Genomic DNA, 19,400 nt, shown 5'->3' with positions numbered 1-19,400 from the left:
GCCTGGTGACCGAGTGGGGCAGATGCACACCTTCTGTTGACGTTCGCCGTGTTGGCCAATCAAGGGTTGCCGGACCGTCAACAAGTTGCCCCTCTGCCGTAAAACGACCCGTCGCGAGCTTTCAGGGTTCGCGTCGCGTCTCAAAACGGCCCAGCACCTCTACGGATTCCCGTCCACCGCAACACACATAAAACGCGCGGGAGATCAAGGGAGTGAAGATGGCGCCACAAGGCGAAGCTACGCTTCCGGCAACGCGTCGAACTCGAAAGTCCATCGGAGGCGGCCCATCAACGAGGAGGACACTCGACAAGGAAAATGCGACACTCGATGTGGGCAGCGCCACGGGCGGCACTAGGAAGAAATCTCGGAGCAAAAGCATGGGACCCGGCGGGCTCGATCCCCTTAAGATGGGCAACGGCAATCGCAGAGCTGTGAGTTTTATTCTGTCCCTTGACACCGGTTGCGATTGAAGTCGATTGCTAACCCTCGGTAGTCCCTAGCTGTCGCAACGCCACGATCCATTCTGAAACCCACCGTACCATTGATCCCCGATATTCCATCCTTCAAGCCGAAGCAAGCGTCAGGAAGCAACGATGCCGGGAACGATGCCGGGGGGACTAAGGTTGCCTTGCGGACCGAGGAGGAGCAGCAGGCTGCGGCGAGGGAACGGGAGGAGCGGGAGCGTGCCCAGCTTGAAAAAGAGACAAAGGACAGGAGAGAAGCAAGGAGGAAGTCGCTCGCCAACCGCCGGGTGTCATTTGCGGCAGAGGCAACATTACATACTTTCCACGATCTTGAGGAAATGCAAGATTCCACCACCTCTACCGACGCCACGCGCCGAGCATCTTCGGCCGCCGGACAACCCCCCGCGCAACAGCAGCAGCAGCAACAGCAACAACACCCCGATTCGGACCCGCCATCTACACCGCCGGATGATATAGAGGAAGATCATGCCGACGAATCCCCAGCCAACCAGAGAGACCTTCATCAACGGAACCGTCGGCGGAGCTCTGCGGCGTCATCTACATATGGATCCGACGATACCATTGCCTCTACAGTTTACGATTCCGACTTTGAGCACGCCGAAATTCAAGCAGTAGAAATGGAAGGCTCCAGCGACGAGGATGGGACCATCATGACGGTCGACGCAGAAGAGATGACGTCGGCATCGACGGCTTCGCCCAGGTCCGCTTTTGGTGGTGACACGTCTGGAAGTCTGGATGAGAATCTTCGGCTCGCTGCTCGGCGGGCTGTCACTCAGAGCATCGACGAAGACGAGGAAGTCATCGCGGGCTTTGCGGGGTGGGGCAGAAAGAACCCGTCGCAGGAGAGCATCAACCAAAGCAACGTGCAATCGAGCCACCCCCCTGACGGCGGTGCTAGCGACCAGGGCTCGGATATGGAGATGGAGATGGATATGGACATGACTAGCGCGGCGGGTGGAATTCTATACCCCCAACTTCCGTCTCCCGACAGGGGCGATGAAATCAACGAGGATCTATCTATGGACGTCACAACGGCCCTCGGTGGAATCCTTTCCAAAGCCAAGGCGTTCTTGCGCCGCAAATCCGTCAACCCCGATGTTCAGCCGGAGCACAATGAGGCCGACGAGCAGACCATGGACTTTACAACGGCGGTCGGTGGGATTCAACAGAGCAGAGTATCTGACGGGAGTCGTGACGACACCGAAGTTAATGAAGACATGTCTATGGAGTTCACGACCGCTGTGGGTGGTCTTCTACCGGGCGGAAGGCAGAACAGCCGGCGGCGGACAATAGCTGCAGAGGATGATGATGAGGACGGGGCCATGATGGATGTGACAGTGGGTGTGGGTCGGATTCTGCCCGTCGAGGCGGAGGACGGGGACGGAGATCAAACCATGGGGATGGATATGACAATGGCTGTGGGAGGTATCATCAAGTCGGCATCCACACCAGAAGCGCGTACCGCCGCCAGGAAGATTATGGAGCAGGAAGCTGACGAGCCTCATCTCTCCATCACATCAACCGCTGAACGCTCACAATCCCCAAAACGCCCAGCTACTTACGTTGCGGAGGAGAATACCAGCCCTGTGCGTTCGCCATTTCAAGGGAGGGGACTTCGTCGCAGCCCACCCCGCGCAATCTCACCCGCAGCCTCGCCGGTCGCAAAGCCACCGGTACAACCTAGCAGCTCCCCGATGCGGCGCACCCCATCGCCCAAGAGGACCACACCACAGGCACGGCGAAGCCCCGCAAAGACACCGCCCTCGGTATTTGGCAGCAAGTCCAGTTCACCTATGCGCAATCTCTCGTCTCCGGCCAAGGCTACGCCGCGCTCGCCCGCCAAATTGAAGCTTTTTCATCAAGACCCCAGTACCGGGGTCAGCACACCTAATGTCGTTCTCACACCGCAGGGTCGGCGGCTGTCAGGAGTCGGTGCTGACCGGCCTGGCCTAGGATCGCCACGAGTTGCGGAGATCTTCGACCGCAGAGAGTCCATCGGGGAAGCAGCCCACGATTTTGTGCCTAGCCAGCCTGCAAACCCTCGGCGAAACGTGGCCTTTGCGGATCCGCGAGAGCTGGAAGCTGAAATCGATAGGGAGCAGCAGGATGAACAAGAGAAGGAAGACAGCAGGAGGGAGTTCAATAGCTCTCAGGATGATCGCGAAGGAACCCTCAACCTGATGGAGATGATTCAAGGACTTAGTCCCAAGAAGAACCCGCTCCGAGGGCGGAAGAGCCTCCACGTAGGCAGTGCCCGGGGCCTCTTGGGCAAGCGGCCAGCCGAGCTCGAAGATGATGAGGATTGGGAGGAAACGGACGGTGTGAAGCGCCTCAAGGGGCATCAGGGCAGTCCGGTCAAAAACATCAGGCTACAGTCACCGCCATCAAAGGCCGAGACTACAACCGGCAGAAAAACACGATCCAGCATCAGGCCGTCGGGGCTCCCGGATACCGGCAATGCCACGCCGACCGTGGCAAGCTCTCCACAGAGAGCGACAACACCCAGAGACCAAGACCGATTTAGGGGTGCTGGTGACAACCAGGCGACGACCACAGTTGATTTCGATCACATTACCCCAATGGATGGAGGCGAAATGCAGCAAGACGAGGATGGGGAACGTATTCACTTGCAAGACTTCCTCAACATGACCAGTATCCGTTTCATGGAGTTGACCACGACCAAGCGGAGGCATACGGTGGCTCCGGGCTCGTCGAGGGAAAGTACCGCTGCGGATACGAAAGATGACTTGTCTCTTGAGAGATGCGTCGTTGCGGGCGCGTGCACCGTGCCCATGCTAGAATTGTATCAGCACGTAAGGAACAGTCCCTTCTTAATGCTTAGTGACGGGATACTAACTCTACATAGTCTTGCCGCGAGTTGAAGAAATATATCTCTGAAGGCCGCCGCATCGTTCACGAGATCGAGACCGAGACCTTCGAAGAGAACCCGCCGCTCTTCCGAGAGTACATGACGGCGTCGCCTGAGTTCAAGGTCTTGATGGACAACCAATTCAAGAACGTCAAGACCCACGCGAGACTGCTCAGCAAGGCGATGTGGTACGAGTGGCGTATGAAGCTGCAGGACGGCCTGAAGGAGGGGTTGCTGAAAACGGCAGAGGGCATGGACAACGACGATAAGCTGCTGTCGAAGCAACAGGAACTTATAGCGTCGATCTTGCCTGATATGGTCAAACGCTTTGAGGCACTGGAGCTGGAACACGGGGACCTCGAGGCCGTGGCACAGGAGCTTGCGGACTGCGACCCGCAGGACCTTGAGGATGCACGAAGCGAGCTCGCGTCGGTAGATAAGAGCATTGAGGAAAAGACAAGAAAACTCGCAGAGCTCCGGCGAGAACTCGACGAGTCTGTCCAGGGCTTCGAGGCACTCACGCAACAAAAACAGCAGTATCTAGAAGAGATTAGAGAGGCCGACAAGATCCGTGAGGAGTGCCGAGGGTGGTCATCGGAGGAGATCAGCAAGCACAAAGGTAAGCTAGCGACCACACATCGGGCCCTCCATGAAAAGCCCACGCTAACAGCACGCAGCCCAAACGGACGCGATCGAGAAGCAGCACGGGTGGGCCCTCTCTTCCATCGCCGGCACCACCCTCACGATGCGCTACAAGCGCGAGATCGAGCTCATCTTCGACCTCGCCTCCCTCCAGCAGCCCCAAAAGAAGCAGCCACAACAACCCATCCACCTACACTACATCGCCGACTCCCCCGCACAATGCCCCCCCGAAAAAGAATTCTTCCTGCGCCACCTGCGCGAACACCTCCAAACCAACCCCCCCACCTCCCCCAGCCGCCTCCTCCGCACAGTCAGCACCACCTGGCAGCAAGCCGGCGCCGTGACGGAGCACATCCGCCGGCTGAACCTCTCCTTCCCAACCACCGCCGCCGTCGTTCCTGCTACCAGCACAGCGGATGGCACGCCATTGTCGGAGACCTCATCAGCGGTGGCTGTCACGGCGTCGGTCCTGGTCGCGCCGCTACAGACGCGCGTCGAGGTCGTGCTCACGCTGAGCGCGCGCGGCGGGGATGGTGGTGGTGGTGGTGGTGGTGGTGGGGCCGGGGTGGAGGTGGTGGCTGTGCCGGAGGTGCGGGTGGTGTATGGGGAGCCGTTTAATGTGGGGAAGATGACGGAGTTTTTGGCGGGGAGGATTGGGAGGGTTGGGGGTGGTGGTGAGAAGGGTGAGGGTGAGGGTGAGGGGGGGAAGGAGAAGGAGGGTGGGGAGATGGGGTGGGATGAGGCGGTTTTGGAGCTGTATCAGAAGTTGTTGGCGAAGGGGAAGCAGAGGCAGTGAAATGGAGCTGTCTGGGTTTGTTGGGAGGGGACGGTCTTGCTTGGTGTTTTATTGACTGGGTTGGCATGGTTGGTTGGCATGGGTTGGGTGCGACGGCGCGGGAAGCCCAGGTTGAAATGCGATAATACCCTGTTACGAATGGATTTATATCATGATTATGGAAATATATACGTGCGTCTTCTATATCTTTAGAGTTCTGACCGCTCCCTTGAGGCGGGGTTCCATTTTACGCATCATGATGCTTCCCCTTCTCCGCCGTTGCCTGGTGTTGCGGCTCCGCGTTGCCCCGCGCAACGATATTTAACGTCAGGTCATCATGACAACTCTTGTCGGCGGCGAAGAGGAAAACTGACAACCACTTTCATTTTCCATAAAAATGAAGATAATATTCAGAGTCAGACAACCGTCACTCCGGTCATCAGATATTTATCAAACGCGCGTCTCACGATGTTCCTAGCCAATGTTGGCACATTTTACCAGCCTTTAAGGCTCCCAAATATCACCATCACCCGCCGTAGGTAGGTACCTTTCTGTGAGACTAGGATTGAGCTTCTTCGAAGAATATTACTCCCTACCTGTCAAGGGCATCTGCTGCTTATTTGTATTGTTCATTATTGTTCAGGCTCGAACAATTACAAGAATACCAAATGTTGATGCCAAGCTTTTGCCCCTGAATCTCGAGTTGGTCACAAATAATGCGAGTTAGCTACCTAGGTAGCAAGAGAGGACCCAGCGATAAATGATGCCTATAATACGATACAGAGATAATAGTCCCTTGTGTTGTTGTATTTCTTTCATTTTCGTTTCTGGTAACGCGAATCGTGCTGCCCTGGCCGAATGTTTAATCGCAGCTGCTAGCTAGCATATACGAGACTTGGGATGCCCTACTTTGCGATTCACAAAATAAAATATGGCACTTGTTCAAAACAAAACTTCAAGATTGGGCGCGTTGGAAGGAACACGTCGGATCCGGCGAGCTTTTTGCGTTCAAAAGACCTCGATGACAATGCTATCCTTCGAAGCCGAACAGTTTCTGCAATACTAGTAACGATCAAACTTTAGCAAACTTAGCAGATTCTCAATACGGAGTTGCAGTGTTATTTCTACTTGGATAATTGACATACTGCTAGTAAACAGGTGCTTCTTTTAGTTACCTTGTGCCCGTGTCTCACACAATCAACAGCTGCTTGCCAAACTCCAAGTTTCCTTCTAGTCCACATTGACTCTGAGGATCTTAAATAATCACACGGTTGCCTTGAGTTATGTCTTTGTTTCATAGCAAGCAATAGTTGCCTCACAAGTTAGTGAACTAAATTTCTACCTTGAATATCTGATTCGTTTGTCACATCTGACCCCCCACCAGTGAGTCTCGAGTCCAAGAACCCAGAGCCCACCTTGTCGCGTCCAATGTTTCTGATGAGGTCAGAAAAGGTCTCCTCCAGAGCTTTGTTTGACTGTTCAGCCTCGGCGCGTTCGGATGGAGATTCACATCTTGTTTGTTGCCCCAGTGACTTTCCACCATGCCACACAGTGAACACTGTGAATAAGTGTGAAAAGCAGTAGGAAAGAGGGGGGCTTTATTATTGTCATCCGAAGTGAATGCTCAGAATTCTCGTCCTCGCCCACAGCTATAAATTCCCTTTCCCTCTCCCTCTTCCCTTCCAAAATTTCCTCTTTCTTTTCTCAGTCCAAAACATCCAAACGAAAGTCCAAACTATTTTCCCACAGCAACATCGCCAGCTCAAGCGTCATTTTGCCAAAGAAAGATCGTTTTCCCTTGCCTTCCCTCGACTTTCAACCAGTATGTGTTTATCTCCTCGACTTTTCGCGTCGAGAAACCGCCGACTTTTGGCACATTGGTCGCTCGACCAGTCCACGAGTCGGTCGGTCGGTCCATTGCGCGAGGCGGGCAAGCAAAAACAGCCTGGCTAACCTGATGGCCCCTTGGTTAATAGAAATGCTTTCGACACCCGCTCTCGTCGCCCTCGCGGGCATCTTCTTCGTCGTCCTCGGCACCGAGATGTGCGGGGAGGACACCAACATCTTCGAGGTGATGGGCGAGCTCATCTTTGAGCAGCGGTCCATCGCGGACTACGTCCGCATCGCCATGTCCAGTAAGCCATTTTTGATTGTTGTGAACTCATCGAGCAATCAGACCTCCTGATCTCCTTTGAGCAAAAACGCGATCGGAATGGCTAACATGTTACGCAGTCTATGCCCTCTACCAACTCTCCGTCTTCTTTTGGGGTTGCCTCCCCGTGATTACCGCCCGGATCAATCGGATCCTGGCGTGTTTATCTGCAGGAGCCGCTCGTCGGGCCATTCTGGCTCGCGACCAGGTCATTAGCACCGCCTGGGGATTCATCAACGTCCTCGGGTCCACCACTGTCGCTGGCATCCTTTCTTGGATGCTCAGTCGTATCGTCATCCCTCTCTTGCTCCTCGTCGTCCGTCCTTTCATCCCGGCCATCCGCAGAGAGTATTTGCAGTGGAAGAACTGGGCGATCGACCGACTTGGAGACTTCGTGGACTGGTTCTGTGTCGACGTGGAGAAACGGAGCGATCGGCGCCGCACTCGCGAGTCGCGGGAGCTTCAGTGTGGCGCGCAGATGAAAAGACTTGCCAAGCTGAACGAGGATGTCGCCCGCGGTTATCGGAACGCCGCCAATGCCTGGAGCGATGCTCATCAATGGCTGGCTGGCAAGTATGAGAACCTCAGGCCGACTGAGTTCACTGGTCGGGTCGCAATCGCGGTCCCTGAAACCGGACCGGTCCCTTCTCTTGGTCTCTGGTTCCGTCTGCGTCACCGGATCGACCTGAGCGTCTACTGGGCTGACCAAACCATCGGTGGCATCGAAACGGCCATGGCGAAGAACCAAGTCGGCATCACCGACTTGGAGCACCAGTTGGAGCTCAGGTCGCATCAGATCCAGGCGATCAACGACCAGGCTGCCAGTGAGCGTGCTGCCTTCATTCGCAAACACTCTGCCAGACAGGCAGAGATTGCGAATGTCGGCAGAATCGTAACTCGCCGACCAGAGTCGTGGATCCGGAAGGAGGATACCGCCGCCGCCCCTGCCGCCGCCGCCACCACCTCCACCACCTCCACCACCATCGCCATAGTCGACTCCCCTGACACGGCCCTTATAATCGCCGCCGATGCCGCCCCCTCCCCCGGCCCGGCCGCCATTACCACCCTCACGCCTCCCTCCACCCCGCGCCGCCCTGTCACCCTCGCTCTCCTGCCGCCCCCCTCTCCCTCGCCGACCCCCGACGAGACCCTCCGATCCGCCGCCGCCACCCCCCTTCCCGAGAGCAGGGAGACCAAGGCCGTCCGCCACGCCCGGGAGCTCCTGGCCTCCGCCGATGTCTAGAGGACACAGCGGACCCAGACGCTCCTGCGGCAGCAGGCCGACGACCGCGCCGAGGCCGAGCGCAAGAACGCCGAGTGGGCCCGGAGGAAGGCCGCCGTCGGCCCGCTCCACGAGCGGGCCGGCGCGCGCGCCAGACACCTCCGCGCTCGGTTTAACCACCGCGGCATCTCCCGCGAGAGGAAGGCCGCCGCCCGCAAGAGCCACAACTTGTGCGACATCACCGCCGAGGCCGCGCTCGAGTCCGCACTAGCGGAGGAGAGCCGGCTGAGGGCCGCGTGGGAGGCCGCGAGCGCTGTTGTCGCCGCCCGCCGGGCCGCTGTCGAGTCCGCTCGCGCGGAGGAGGAGATGCGTCTGGCTGGGCCGTTGGGAGTGGAGGCCAACGTTATTATTCCCGCCGCCACCAGCAGCACCACCACCACCACTACTACTATTATCACCACGGTCGACGACCCCAAGCCTTCTCTGGAGGGGCGGGGCGAGGAGACTGCGGATGTGGCTGTGGCTGTGGTTGTTGTTGTGGCCGACGTGACTGCGGCGCCGGAAGAGCCCGCGTCCGAGCTCCCCGAGGATCCCGAGCCTTCTTTGGAGGAGGGGAGGGGGAGGGTTGAAGCAGTTGTCGAGGCGGTGGCCCAGGAACCGGAGGTCGAACCCGTCGTGCTCGCCGAGCCGGTGACGGTCGCCGCCGCCCAAGAGTCACTGCTCGCTGCTGAAGAGCCGATCCCTAAGTTGGAGCAGGGTGAGGCCAAGGTGGAAGCTGACTGCATCGCTGAGGAACCCGAGCCTTCATTGGAGGGGATGGTGAAGGCCGATGAGATCCTCGCTGAGGAACCTGAGCCTCTTTTGGAGGGGATGGTGAAGGTTGAGGACATGGCCCAGGAACCCGAGATTCCTTGGGACTCGACGGTGAAGGTTGATGAGACCGCCGAGGAACCCGAGCCTCCTCTGGAGGGGACGGTGAAGGCTGGTGAATTGACCGAGGAACCCGAGATTCCTTCGGAGTGGACGGTGAAGGCCGATGGTATCGCCGCCCAGGAACTTGAGACTCCTTTGGAGTGGATGGAGAAGGCGGATTACCAAGTCGCGGACGCGCCTGAAGCTTTTTTCGAGCGGATGGACGCGGAATATGCGACGGCGACCGAAGTGCCGGAGCCGACGGCCTCATCCGAGGAGCAAGCGACGGCCTACGTCGCCCATTATACGCCGGCCCGATGGGCAACCGAGACCTCGTTAGAGGAGAAGGAACCCATGGACGTCGAGCCGCTCACCAAGTCGGATATCGAGACCTCGTATAACGAGGATTTGATGATGGGAAACGATATCTTCGCCGATCTGGCCCCTCTGGGGGAGCAGGGGGAGGGGGTTGGCGAACAGCCACCCACAGGCGATCCGGAGGAGTTTGAGAAATCGTGGCTGTCCGTCGAAAGGCACGAATGTCCGCCCATGGCCGAGGCCTCGTATGGAGAGGAGGATCAGGTGATGACCGACCCAACCCGCGCCTATGAACCGGAGACAGCCGGGCCCGTCACACCCGCTTATGAACCGGAGATGACCGAGGTTGTCGGAAACTTCGCCGACATGAGCATCTCTAATGACTCGGCCGAATCTGAGTACGAGTTCGAAGACTGCTACATCGGCCCGCGCTGCGACTACAGCCAGATGCTCATCGACCAGCCCCAGCAGATCGTTGAGCAGGTTGACGAGGATATGACCGAGCATGGGGAACTCGCCGCCATCCAGGCCGCTGATTTTATGCAGGCGGAAGCCCAGCGCAGCGTCGAGGTTGAGATGACACAGGCCATAACGGCGGAACTGAGTCAAGGCTTGCTTCAGTATGATGGCCAAGAGCAGGCCTCGCTGGAGCAACCGGCGCATCTCGAACAAGCCCACCAACAGTATGAGTGGCTTCGAGATCCGGCCTTCCTTAGAGAGCTAGAGGACGCGACAGCCAGGCTTACTGAGAGGGCGGAGGCGGAGGCGGAGCAGCAGGCCCTCAACGATGCTGCGATCGCGAGAATATACGCCGAGGAGGTGAACGCGGCAGATAGTTCGCCGCTTGACGCATACTACGCTGATATGAAGACCGCACCTCCGGAGGAGGACAGCTTGTTGTATGGGCCCGTCGACGATTCCGGCCCCAACGCCCAAAACCACACCCAAGACCCCGACGCTCAAGATCCCAACGATCAAGATCCCAACGCCGATATGACCGATTCTGACGAGTCGGACACGTCTCTGAATGAGGAGGATATGCGGAACCTCCGCTACGATGCGGTTTCTGACAACGACTCCCTGTTCTCTGGTGAGGATGGGGTTGCTGACAACGACTCCCTGTTCTCTGACGACGACGGAGAGGTCGACATATACACCAAGGACGCAGCTGAGCGCAACCTCGGCTATACGATCTGGAAAGGCCTCACTATGCCGTACATCCCCCCCCTCACCACCACCACCGCTACCGCCGCCACCACCACGAACCAGCCCGCCCACGCCGACCGCACACCAGCTGCCGTCGGCCAGGCGGGTCCGCCCACCACCATCGGACCGACGGTCCATCAGACGACCCCGGAGCCCGCCTTGCCGGTGTCCGTGTTCGACTTCAGGATGGACACGCCGTTGACGACGGAGCCAAACGCGCTCCCGACCGAGGTGACAAATGCCGAGCCCGCACCAGCGGAGGAGGAGGTCCATTTCTTCAGCGCGGCCATACCGGCGCCGGAGCCAGAGGCCGAGCCCGCACCCGAGCCGGCCACCTCAGGCGCGCACACGATCCTCCCTGCCCATAGCGAGAGGGCGAGAGCCGCGCAGCTGGGCCTGGCTGTGCCGGAGGCGCCCCAGCCCGTCGTCGTCGAGATGCCGCAAGCGGCGGAGGCGCCCCCAGCGACCCAGGCCGTTGTCGTCGAGACGCCGCAAGCGGAGGTGCCCCGAGAGACCCAGGCCGTCGTCGTCGAGACGCCGCAAGCGGTAGAGGAGTCGGCCGACGACCGTCCGGACCTTGTCGACATCCCCGAGATGTCGCAAGCGGCGGAGGGGTCTGGAGGCGAGCTCGAAACGGAGCTGGAGCCGGAACTCGCTGCGGAACTCGACACCCCCGAGACGTCGCAAGAGGCGGAGGGGTCGGGGGACGAGCTCGAAGCGGAGCTGGATCCGGAAATCGCTGCGGAACTCGGGCCTCTCGAGGAGGAGTGGCTCCTCGAGTGCGCCGAGGACAGGGCCTGGCGGCTTGCCGCCAGGCGAGAACAGCTACGGCTTGAGTTCCGGCAGCAGGAAGAGAGGAGGCAGAAGGCCACCGCGGAATTCGAGGCGAAGGAGAAGGCCGCAGCAGCAGCACAGGCTGCCGTCAAACCGCCTGCTGGCCCCAGTGAAGAGCCCGAGAAGGGGGAAGCGGCTCTCTGTGAAGACCGCCCCGAAGAGGAGCTCTTCGACCTTCGGTCGCGTCCCGTCGAAGCCGCAGGGGAGGCTGCTATGGACATGAGGCGCACCGCCAAGAGGGCGAAGTGGACGGCGAAGGTCGGGGAGGATCCCGAGGACAATGTAGTCCGGGGCGACGATGTCAGTGAGGAGTAGTAGAGCCTTCTCGATGCGGAGCAAGAGGCCGCTGTGGAGGCACAGCGCGTCCTTAAAACGAGGTAGAGAAGGGCTCGACGATAGTAGATAGTACGGGGACCGGGGCACATATATTAAGACCGTGGGCACTATCAGCTCTTTCTAGGATAGGGTATAGGTTAGGGATGGTGGGCTAGAAAGGGGGCTCGGTTTTTTTCTTATCTCCGCAACCATTATCTAGTCTATGTTGTTCACCGGCTCTTCAACCTCGTCCAGCCACTGGTTCCCTTCGCGCTGTCGGAAACGCCGCCGTTCGACCCGACGGTCCGCACCGTCATGATGCTCGCAGCGCCGAGGTCGCCGCGCCCAGCAGCAGCAGATCCGCCACTTCCATGACCACGCACCAGCACGCCATCATCGAAACCTTCATCGAGCTCGTCACCCTCGATCTTCTCCCATTCCAGCATCGGGGCTTCGCTCGACAAACGCTTCTTCAACCGATCTGCCAGTTTAAGGGGCGGCATGATCTTGAAGTTCCGGACGAATTCGGTACCCTCGGCTCCCCCAAGAAAGCTATACAGCGTCCCGTGCGACCAGCGACCAATGGTCGACTTTGGGTTGGCCATCTCGCCACGATCCTCATCTCTGGGACTTCCGGTCGGCGGGGTGAGCGAGGAGCGGAAAGGCGGCTCAACAGATCGACGGTGCAGTTGGTCGCCAATGAGGAGACGCCAGAGATTCTGGCCCATGTTACACACATCCTCATACGAGTCCTTGTCGCCGAACGAAACGCCCTGCGAGCAGCACGCCCAGGCGATGTCGTATGCCAGTAGAGACACACCCTCCAAGAATAACTTGTATGCGGAGGGATCTTCCTTGGCCAGCGTGGGAAGCGACTTGTCGAGAAACAACGGACGAGGCCGCGGAACATGCTCCTGCTCGGCACCATCTCCTCTCACGGACGGAATCTGCGACGCTAGCGACCCGGGGAAAGCCACCTCTCCGTGCTTGTACGATGACGCAAGCGAGAAGATGGTTGGCCGCGGGTAGTCGGCATGGGGCGGCGTGATCTCTGCCGGCAGCCGAACTCCCAAATAACGGGCAGCCAGCACCAGGATATGGGCAATGTGCGCGAGGGAAGTCGAAATCACCTCGGGCGACAAACCTGCCAGCATCGTCAGTCAAGGGTCAAACAAGTCAAACAAAACACACATATCTTCCGGCAGCGGCGGCCATCAAGCGGGTGAAAAGAAAACTCACTATTCATGGCATGGAGATCAAAAATCTCGACTCCACCAATCTCATACCGCTTGACGCTGCCCTTCTTGACCTGACGAAGGCCATACAGCCTGGCGGACCCTTCGCACAGAAAGCCCCTGATGTCGGCCATACTGTCGGCACAGCGATTCCATTTATACCTCAACCTCTGGGCAGATCGCTCGGCCTCCTCCAGCTGTCTGTTCCGCCTTGCCGAAGTACCTGCCGAGACCGACGCCAGGTCCGACTTCTTCCTAGCGATTGCATCCTTCTTCGCAGCAATCTCCTTCTGCGCAGCGTCAATCTCACTCTTCAACCGATCGGCCTGCGCAATGATCTGGCTCGTCCGGTCGCGGGCAGCAGCCTCCTCAGCTCTCAACCTGTCCGCTTGGCTCGACAAAGCGGCTTCGACCCGGCGCTCAGCATCTTCATTATCCATCAGCGCTTGGGCGTACTCGGCCCGGCCCTCATACAAGCGGTTCCTTGCGTCGACGGCACAAAGAAACGGCAGATTCTTCGCATGGTGCGGGCGGTGACAAATGCTGCAATCCATGATGACAGCTTTGTCGATTTCTGGGCGTTTGAGGAAAGTGGGCAAGAAAGCAGCGGGCAGTGGGCAGGCAAAAAGCCTTTATATGTTCAATTGGCGCTGTGTTGTGGCGGCAACAGCGGGCGGCCTTGCACTTTACGGATCGCGTGGCGGCGCGGTCCCGATCATGAGACGAAATCTATCTTCGGTTTCTGAGAACAAAACAGAAACGGTTTCTGCAACAACCCAGAAAAAAAAAGTGGAAGCTGGGAGATCTCGGGTGACTTCAAAATCTCTCGTCACCTGCTCCCAAAGTCTCACAAGTTGAAGGAGGAACCACAGCCCGTGCAAGGCCCGCCGCGCTATCTGACCTCACTATCGCGCTGCAGCCTGGGACCTTCTTTCCCCCGGACCCGCTGACCACAAACCACCAATCAATTTCCCCTGCTCACGGCACCTCGGTCGATCATCCCCACGATCCCGTTCGCGCTTCTCATTCGCGCCGCTCTCCTGTCAAAACCGTTGACAACTCATCACCAGAATTTTGGTGTTGCAGAGTCGCAGGCACACCAATCAGCCGGCACAGCGGTCGCGGGATTCCCCTCGGGCATCAACCTCTCGGGCATCTTTCCAGCCAATCTTTGAGGCATGGGAGCGGGGTCAAAGGACGAAATTTGAGGGACCTGGAGGACTTTCTGGGAGTAACCTGCATACAGCACTTTCCATTTGCGAATGGACTTGTCGAAAACCTGTGTAAAATCACAGGTGTGTGTCGAGCCGACCAAAAATTGGCCTCAACACGCATACCCGACGCTGCTGCAGGCGACTCCACAGATTGACCAAACGGAACCTTTCATTGACTCTCCACCCCCCGCACCTTTTGCTCTCACCTCAAGCTGGGAAAGAGCACCGCATCTCTGTCCTTGTCGGGCATAAAAGGAACTCACTCACTCACTCCTCTTGGACTCGGAAGAATTTAGGGAAAGCATCTCGAGTCGGCAAGTGTCTTCGCCAAAACCAAACAAACAAACACCCAAACACAAAACATCCAATCGCCTCTCATGGCAAGCGCGTCACCTTACTCTCAATCATCCTCGCACACGCCCGGCCACGAGTCGCCGGCGAAGACACCCGAGTCACCCATTCTTCCCGTCCCACAGGCGGAGACCAACAGAAACAGTCCTTCGAAACCTGTGTTACCCGGCATCATGACAGATGCATTTTCCAGACCTCAAGGCAGTCGCCCGCAGGTCAAAACCCCAGAGCCGCGCCTGTCCAGAGATCGTTTAAACGGCCACAAAGACCCCGCCGAGAGATCTCCGAGCACACCTGGACATCTGGCACCCTTTGACTGGGACGAGTTCGAGGCTCGCTACGAAGAAGCGCTTGCCGACACCGATCGCCAGGAGCAGGAACTCTTGCAAGAATTTGAGGAACTCGTCAAGGTAAGTCAAGCCCAAGTCTTGGAATCTTCCCGGTGGACTTTTGCTGACAGTATTATAGTTCTTCAATGTTTGGGCCTCTGCTGCCTCGGTCAATGACACTGAGCGCGGGATAAAGAGACTCCAGACCAGGGAGCGATACGTCAAGATCGCTGAGCAGAGTCTGTCGCAGAAGAAGAAGCACCGTGAGTACACCCCATTCCGCGAGCATTCGGCATTTGACTCACAACCATAAGTCTCAGAGGTTGTCCGCGCCTTCCAGAGTGCGCTTGCGCTCCTGAGCCAAACCTAGCCTCCAACCACAAAAAACATTGGTGGTTGGACAAGGCAGAAAATCTCACTTTCCCTACCTCGGGGCACATCCTCAAGACTCAGGGGCGTCATTTACAACCACACATCTTCCGGCGCGCACGGTCAGTGGTCAACAAGTCACGGCTGGCGGCGAACTGGGCAACTTTCTGGCGGGCTCATCAGCTGAGGCGCCGGGCTCGGGTTCTGAGCAACACCACAAAACCAATGCTCTTACCAAATCGATGAACCTAAGCCTAGCACAAATTCCCTGGCTGCCAGAAAGCTACTAACCACCATTCCTTCCTCGACCCGACCTGCGCAGCACCGGCGGAGAGGTCGCTTCTTCTTCCATCGCGACCAAAGCAAGAACAACAAACCGCCACCCCAAAAACACACAAAAAACACCCCACACCAAAAAACCATTACAAAGAAAAGACAAAAAAAGGACACTTTTCTGAACGAGCTTTGGGAAGCATCATCGCAACTCCGGGCACGTGACCGACCCCGGAAATCAATCCCCCCTGGCCACCGACCATCAAAATCTCGGTCAACCATCACCGAACCGGGCGCGGTCGCGTCGCTCACGCCAAAATGGCGGGCACGTCACTCAAAGTGCCTCAAATCAGCCAGGTAAGATTTTTAACGAGTACCTGATTTAAATTACGGCGACTGACCCATTTTTTGCAGGCTGAGATGACTGCATTCCACGAAGCGCATTTCTCCGAGCTCGCGACAGATCACTTCCAAGCCCACTTCCTCCGACCAGATCATCCGCCAGCAGAAGAAACCACATACAATGCGGCGGATGACGAGGAATACTACGAAGAATACTATGGAGAGGAGGAGGATGGGCTCGGTTACTACCCCGACGGCGTCAAACGAACCCTCACCGACGAGCAGATCGCCATCTTTAGACATTCAGAAATCGAGGCTCTGCGTCGCGCAAAGACATCTTCCAAATCGGGAAAAACCACAACCATGAAACCCGAGGAAGATGCGGCGCACGGCATGTCTGAAGATGGCGAGGTCTCGTCGGCGCCGTCCGCCACCGCAAAGCAATCCAAAAAGCGGAAGCGCGGCAAGTCTAAGAAAAACAAGACGAACAACGGGGTAGAACCGATTGATCTGCGCAAGCGAACATGGGACGTGGTGGACAAGGGCCTGGCAACTCTCGACTACGGCGAAGAAAACAACGAGCCGGTCAACGCCAGCGCGATCCAGCGACGTCGCATCTCTTACGACGACTAAGGACGGAGGGGACACATCAAACATGACAAACCTCGAAACATCCAAAACCCAACCCTCCTCCTCACCGGTCCTTCGCTGGATCGCGCCGCGCCTGTCCACTATAACCCAACCCAAAAACCATCCACGCACCAAAACAAAAAGCCAAAGTGTAAGTTGCCACTCCTCCTCTTCCCGTTTTAACACACCCACCATGATGAGATCTTTCGTTATCGTCATCCTTAGCCGGAACTCTGGCCGAGGCGTGGTGCGGCTCCTCTCCCCATGGGGGTTCTTGTACCACGTCTCGAAGAAGCCGGAACATGTCGAGTCAATCTTCTCTCTGAGACATATGTCACCTCTCTCGCTGTTTGCCTTTGCTGGTTGGAACGCCGTCTAACTTTCTTTCTCAGGCTTTTCATACAAATGGAGAAGTGTCCTATACGGACTTCAGAAAAGTAGTGGGACGTCATAAAGTGACAATGAGAACGTGTCATAAAGTGACGGCCTCTTTGAATGGAGAGCGCTTGTGTTCGAGATGGACAAGAAGAGCTGTCATGAAGTGACGATGGAGAAGATGACATGACCCGGCACGGCCCGGTCACGGAGAAAAAAAAGGGATAACAATCATGAAATGAGGTCCCTCCGTCATAAAATGGCGCTGAAGAAGTGGCCTGGTGAGGCATATGGGTGGCATGGGTTTCGGAGTGTGGTGAGAGCATTGCTGGTGCATGGACACGGAGAATGGCGTTTTGGGAGGCAAATGAATGGGTTGGTGGAGAAGCAGGCCATGTCGGACTTTTGAGTTTTGTTGGAGGCTTTTTGCGATGGCGGAGGCGTTATTAATGGTGTCCTGGTCTGGACTGGAGGCAATCCATTGGTCTTTTGTGGACAGTTCTCATCGTGATTGCCTATGACCTGACATGAATGCTAAGCACCTCGCTCTAACTGGTGATAATGAGACGACTTCGACGAGTTCCTCGTGCCTGGTTGGAAGTCCCTCCACGCGATTAGGCCGAATGTAGGTCTATATGCCTTGACGGATGAAGATGACCTCAACGTGTGTTTAGGACTGCTCGGCGGTTGACCCAACGAGTGCCGACTTATCAAGGAGAGTGGGTAGTGTGGTTGAAGCGGGTTGGTTCTCAGCGGACATCAAATCTTTCATAAGCAGTCGGAATCCATGTTCTATTTTACATGCTGCCGCTCAATACAAAGCAAGGCAAGGCAAGGCAAGGCTAAAAAAGACGCAATAGACGGCAAGACCGCATCATCTAAAACTTGTAGACCTGCTCCGGGCTGTAACCTAGCTCCTTCAGGATGCCCGTGAGCTCGCCCTGGTCCTTGGGGCTCTTCTTGTTGCCGGAGATGGAGTTCATCATGCCGGGGGGCCCGCACACGAAGACCTTGATGTTGTCGTCCTTGGGCTCGGGCAGGACGGTCTTGAGCAGGTCCTTGGTGATGAAGCCCTTGGCGCCGGTCCAGTGCTGGGGCGGGTCGTCGAGCACGTAGAAGGCGCGGAAGCGGCGCGGGTTGGTGTTCTCGAGCGCGGCCAGCTCCTTCTTGAGCAGGATGTCGTCCTCGCGCACGTTGCCGAAGACGAGCGTCACCTTGGTCTTGTCGTCCGGGTTGTTGAAGATGGCCCGGCACAGCTGGAACATGGGCGTGATGCCCGTGCCGCCCGCCACCAGCGCGATGTGCTCGTGCTTGTTGGCCGTCCACGGGTACTTGGGCAGCGGGCCCTTGACGTCCAGCCGCTGGCCGGGGGCCAGGTCGTGCAGGTGCGTGCTCATGGGCCCGCTGGGGTACTTCTTGACCAGCAGGTCCAGGTAGCCGCGCGCGTCCTCGTCGTTGGTCGGCGTGTACGGCCGGATCACGGGCTTCTCGGCGTCGGCCGGCTTGAACTTGGTCAGGATGGCGCTGGTAACGTGCACGCCCGACACCATGTCGTCCTCGGGCAGCCGGAAGCGGAGCCGCTTCGAGTTGTGGTTGACCACCTCGACCTCCTCGAGCTTGAGGCTGACCCAGCCCTGGTCGCCGCCCGTGAGCGCCTGCTTGACCTCGCCGGTCGAGAGCTTCTCGGTGGCGGCGCTCGAGGCATCCTTCACCTTCTCCTCGGCCTTCTTGGCGGCGGGGGTGCCGCTGAGGAAGTAGTAGCCGGCACCGGCGACAGCGGTAGCGATCGCACCGTAGAGCAGCGTGTTGTTGCCCTTCTTGGGGTCGGCGGAGGGGGGCTCGGTGGCATAGCGGCGAACCTGGAACTGCTGTAGGGTCAATTAGTACGATATAGAAAAGGCGCAGAACTGCAGAGTTTCAGAATGGCACAACTACACAACTGCGCGGCTGCACAGCTGCGAATAAATGTGTAGAAAATAGGTGGATGGAGGGGCACGAGGAATCCCTACCCGCTTGAGGGGCGCGGCGGCCCGGAAGGCAGATCGGCTGGCGACAAACAAACTCATGATGTCGGCAATTGGTTCGGAATTGGGTGCGGAACGAGTGGCCGCTCGTCAATGGGAGAGAGAGAATGTGAGACAACCCGGGCTGGGCTGGAGGGGTTGCGATACGATGGTGGGATTTGTAAACAGCCGGGAGCGGCGGGACCTGACCGGAGCTTGTTCGTTTCTCCGATCTTGCTCGAGCTCCCCCCGCCGTTTGCGATTGCCCAGTGAGCTTCGGGGGGTGCCTTGCCAAGTTCGGGCGGTTTACGTCATTCCACCCACTGAAGCGGCGTTCCCCTTGGCGACGTTACTGGGTGGGCGGGTGTGTTTCAGGGGTTCAATGAGACGATCCGACTCCCCGAGGCGGTTTCTGCCCGTGCAACCCTCGAGGTACTCGTACATTCTTACGTTCACCGGACTCCAGTGAGGACCATTTCTACCTCCCTCTACGAATAAACCACCCAGTAGAGGTCAGGTTTTCTCGGATCTCATCGGCCGAAAGACGCT

The 19,400-nt window shown here is 57.8% G+C and overlaps 5 protein-coding genes across 5 annotated transcripts; 3 read left to right on the top strand and 2 right to left on the bottom strand.

Annotated features, from left to right (window-relative positions):
* Nucleotides 1-218: 218 nt before the first annotated feature.
* Nucleotides 219-3,978, top strand: B0H64DRAFT_303606 (uncharacterized protein; the record flags this gene model as incomplete). Its single annotated transcript, XM_062800117.1, has 3 exons — nucleotides 219-431; nucleotides 494-3,298; nucleotides 3,352-3,978. Coding segments are annotated over 3 exons (3,645 nt in total), but the record flags the coding sequence as incomplete, so codon positions are not given.
* Nucleotides 3,979-11,823: 7,845 nt separating this feature from the next.
* Nucleotides 11,824-13,812, bottom strand: B0H64DRAFT_429008 (UV radiation resistance protein and autophagy-related subunit 14-domain-containing protein). The gene is made up of 2 exons (XM_062805873.1): nucleotides 12,970-13,812; nucleotides 11,824-12,874 (listed from the first exon to the last, which is right to left on the bottom strand). The coding sequence occupies exons 1-2, from the start codon at nucleotides 13,517-13,519 to the stop codon at nucleotides 11,961-11,963; spliced, it is 1,464 nt and encodes a 487-aa protein (XP_062664591.1). The 5' UTR covers nucleotides 13,520-13,812; the 3' UTR covers nucleotides 11,824-11,960.
* Nucleotides 13,813-14,428: 616 nt separating this feature from the next.
* B0H64DRAFT_30198 (uncharacterized protein) lies at nucleotides 14,429-15,524 on the top strand. Its single transcript, XM_062800105.1, has 3 exons — nucleotides 14,429-14,940; nucleotides 14,999-15,122; nucleotides 15,174-15,524. Exons 1-3 carry the CDS (start codon nucleotides 14,557-14,559, stop codon nucleotides 15,227-15,229), a joined length of 564 nt encoding a protein of 187 aa, XP_062664590.1. The 5' UTR covers nucleotides 14,429-14,556; the 3' UTR covers nucleotides 15,230-15,524.
* Nucleotides 15,525-16,560, top strand: B0H64DRAFT_30210 (uncharacterized protein). Its single transcript, XM_062800106.1, has 2 exons — nucleotides 15,525-15,858; nucleotides 15,916-16,560. The coding sequence occupies exons 1-2, from the start codon at nucleotides 15,820-15,822 to the stop codon at nucleotides 16,474-16,476; spliced, it is 600 nt and encodes a 199-aa protein (XP_062664589.1). The 5' UTR covers nucleotides 15,525-15,819; the 3' UTR covers nucleotides 16,477-16,560.
* A 904-nt stretch (nucleotides 16,561-17,464) lies between these two features.
* B0H64DRAFT_382548 (uncharacterized protein) lies at nucleotides 17,465-19,102 on the bottom strand. Its single transcript, XM_062802880.1, has 2 exons — nucleotides 18,858-19,102; nucleotides 17,465-18,716 (listed from the first exon to the last, which is right to left on the bottom strand). Exons 1-2 carry the CDS (start codon nucleotides 18,912-18,914, stop codon nucleotides 17,727-17,729), a joined length of 1,047 nt encoding a protein of 348 aa, XP_062664588.1. The 5' UTR covers nucleotides 18,915-19,102; the 3' UTR covers nucleotides 17,465-17,726.
* Between the last annotated feature and the right edge of the window lie 298 nt (nucleotides 19,103-19,400).

This window comes from Chaetomium fimeti (assembly GCF_033439085.1).
Source record: "Chaetomium fimeti strain CBS 168.71 chromosome Unknown B0H64scaffold_1, whole genome shotgun sequence".
NCBI lineage: Eukaryota > Fungi > Ascomycota > Sordariomycetes > Sordariales > Chaetomiaceae > Chaetomium > Chaetomium fimeti.
The sequence above is the reverse complement of the archived record's forward strand: the minus strand, read 5'-3'. Positions and strand labels throughout refer to the sequence as shown.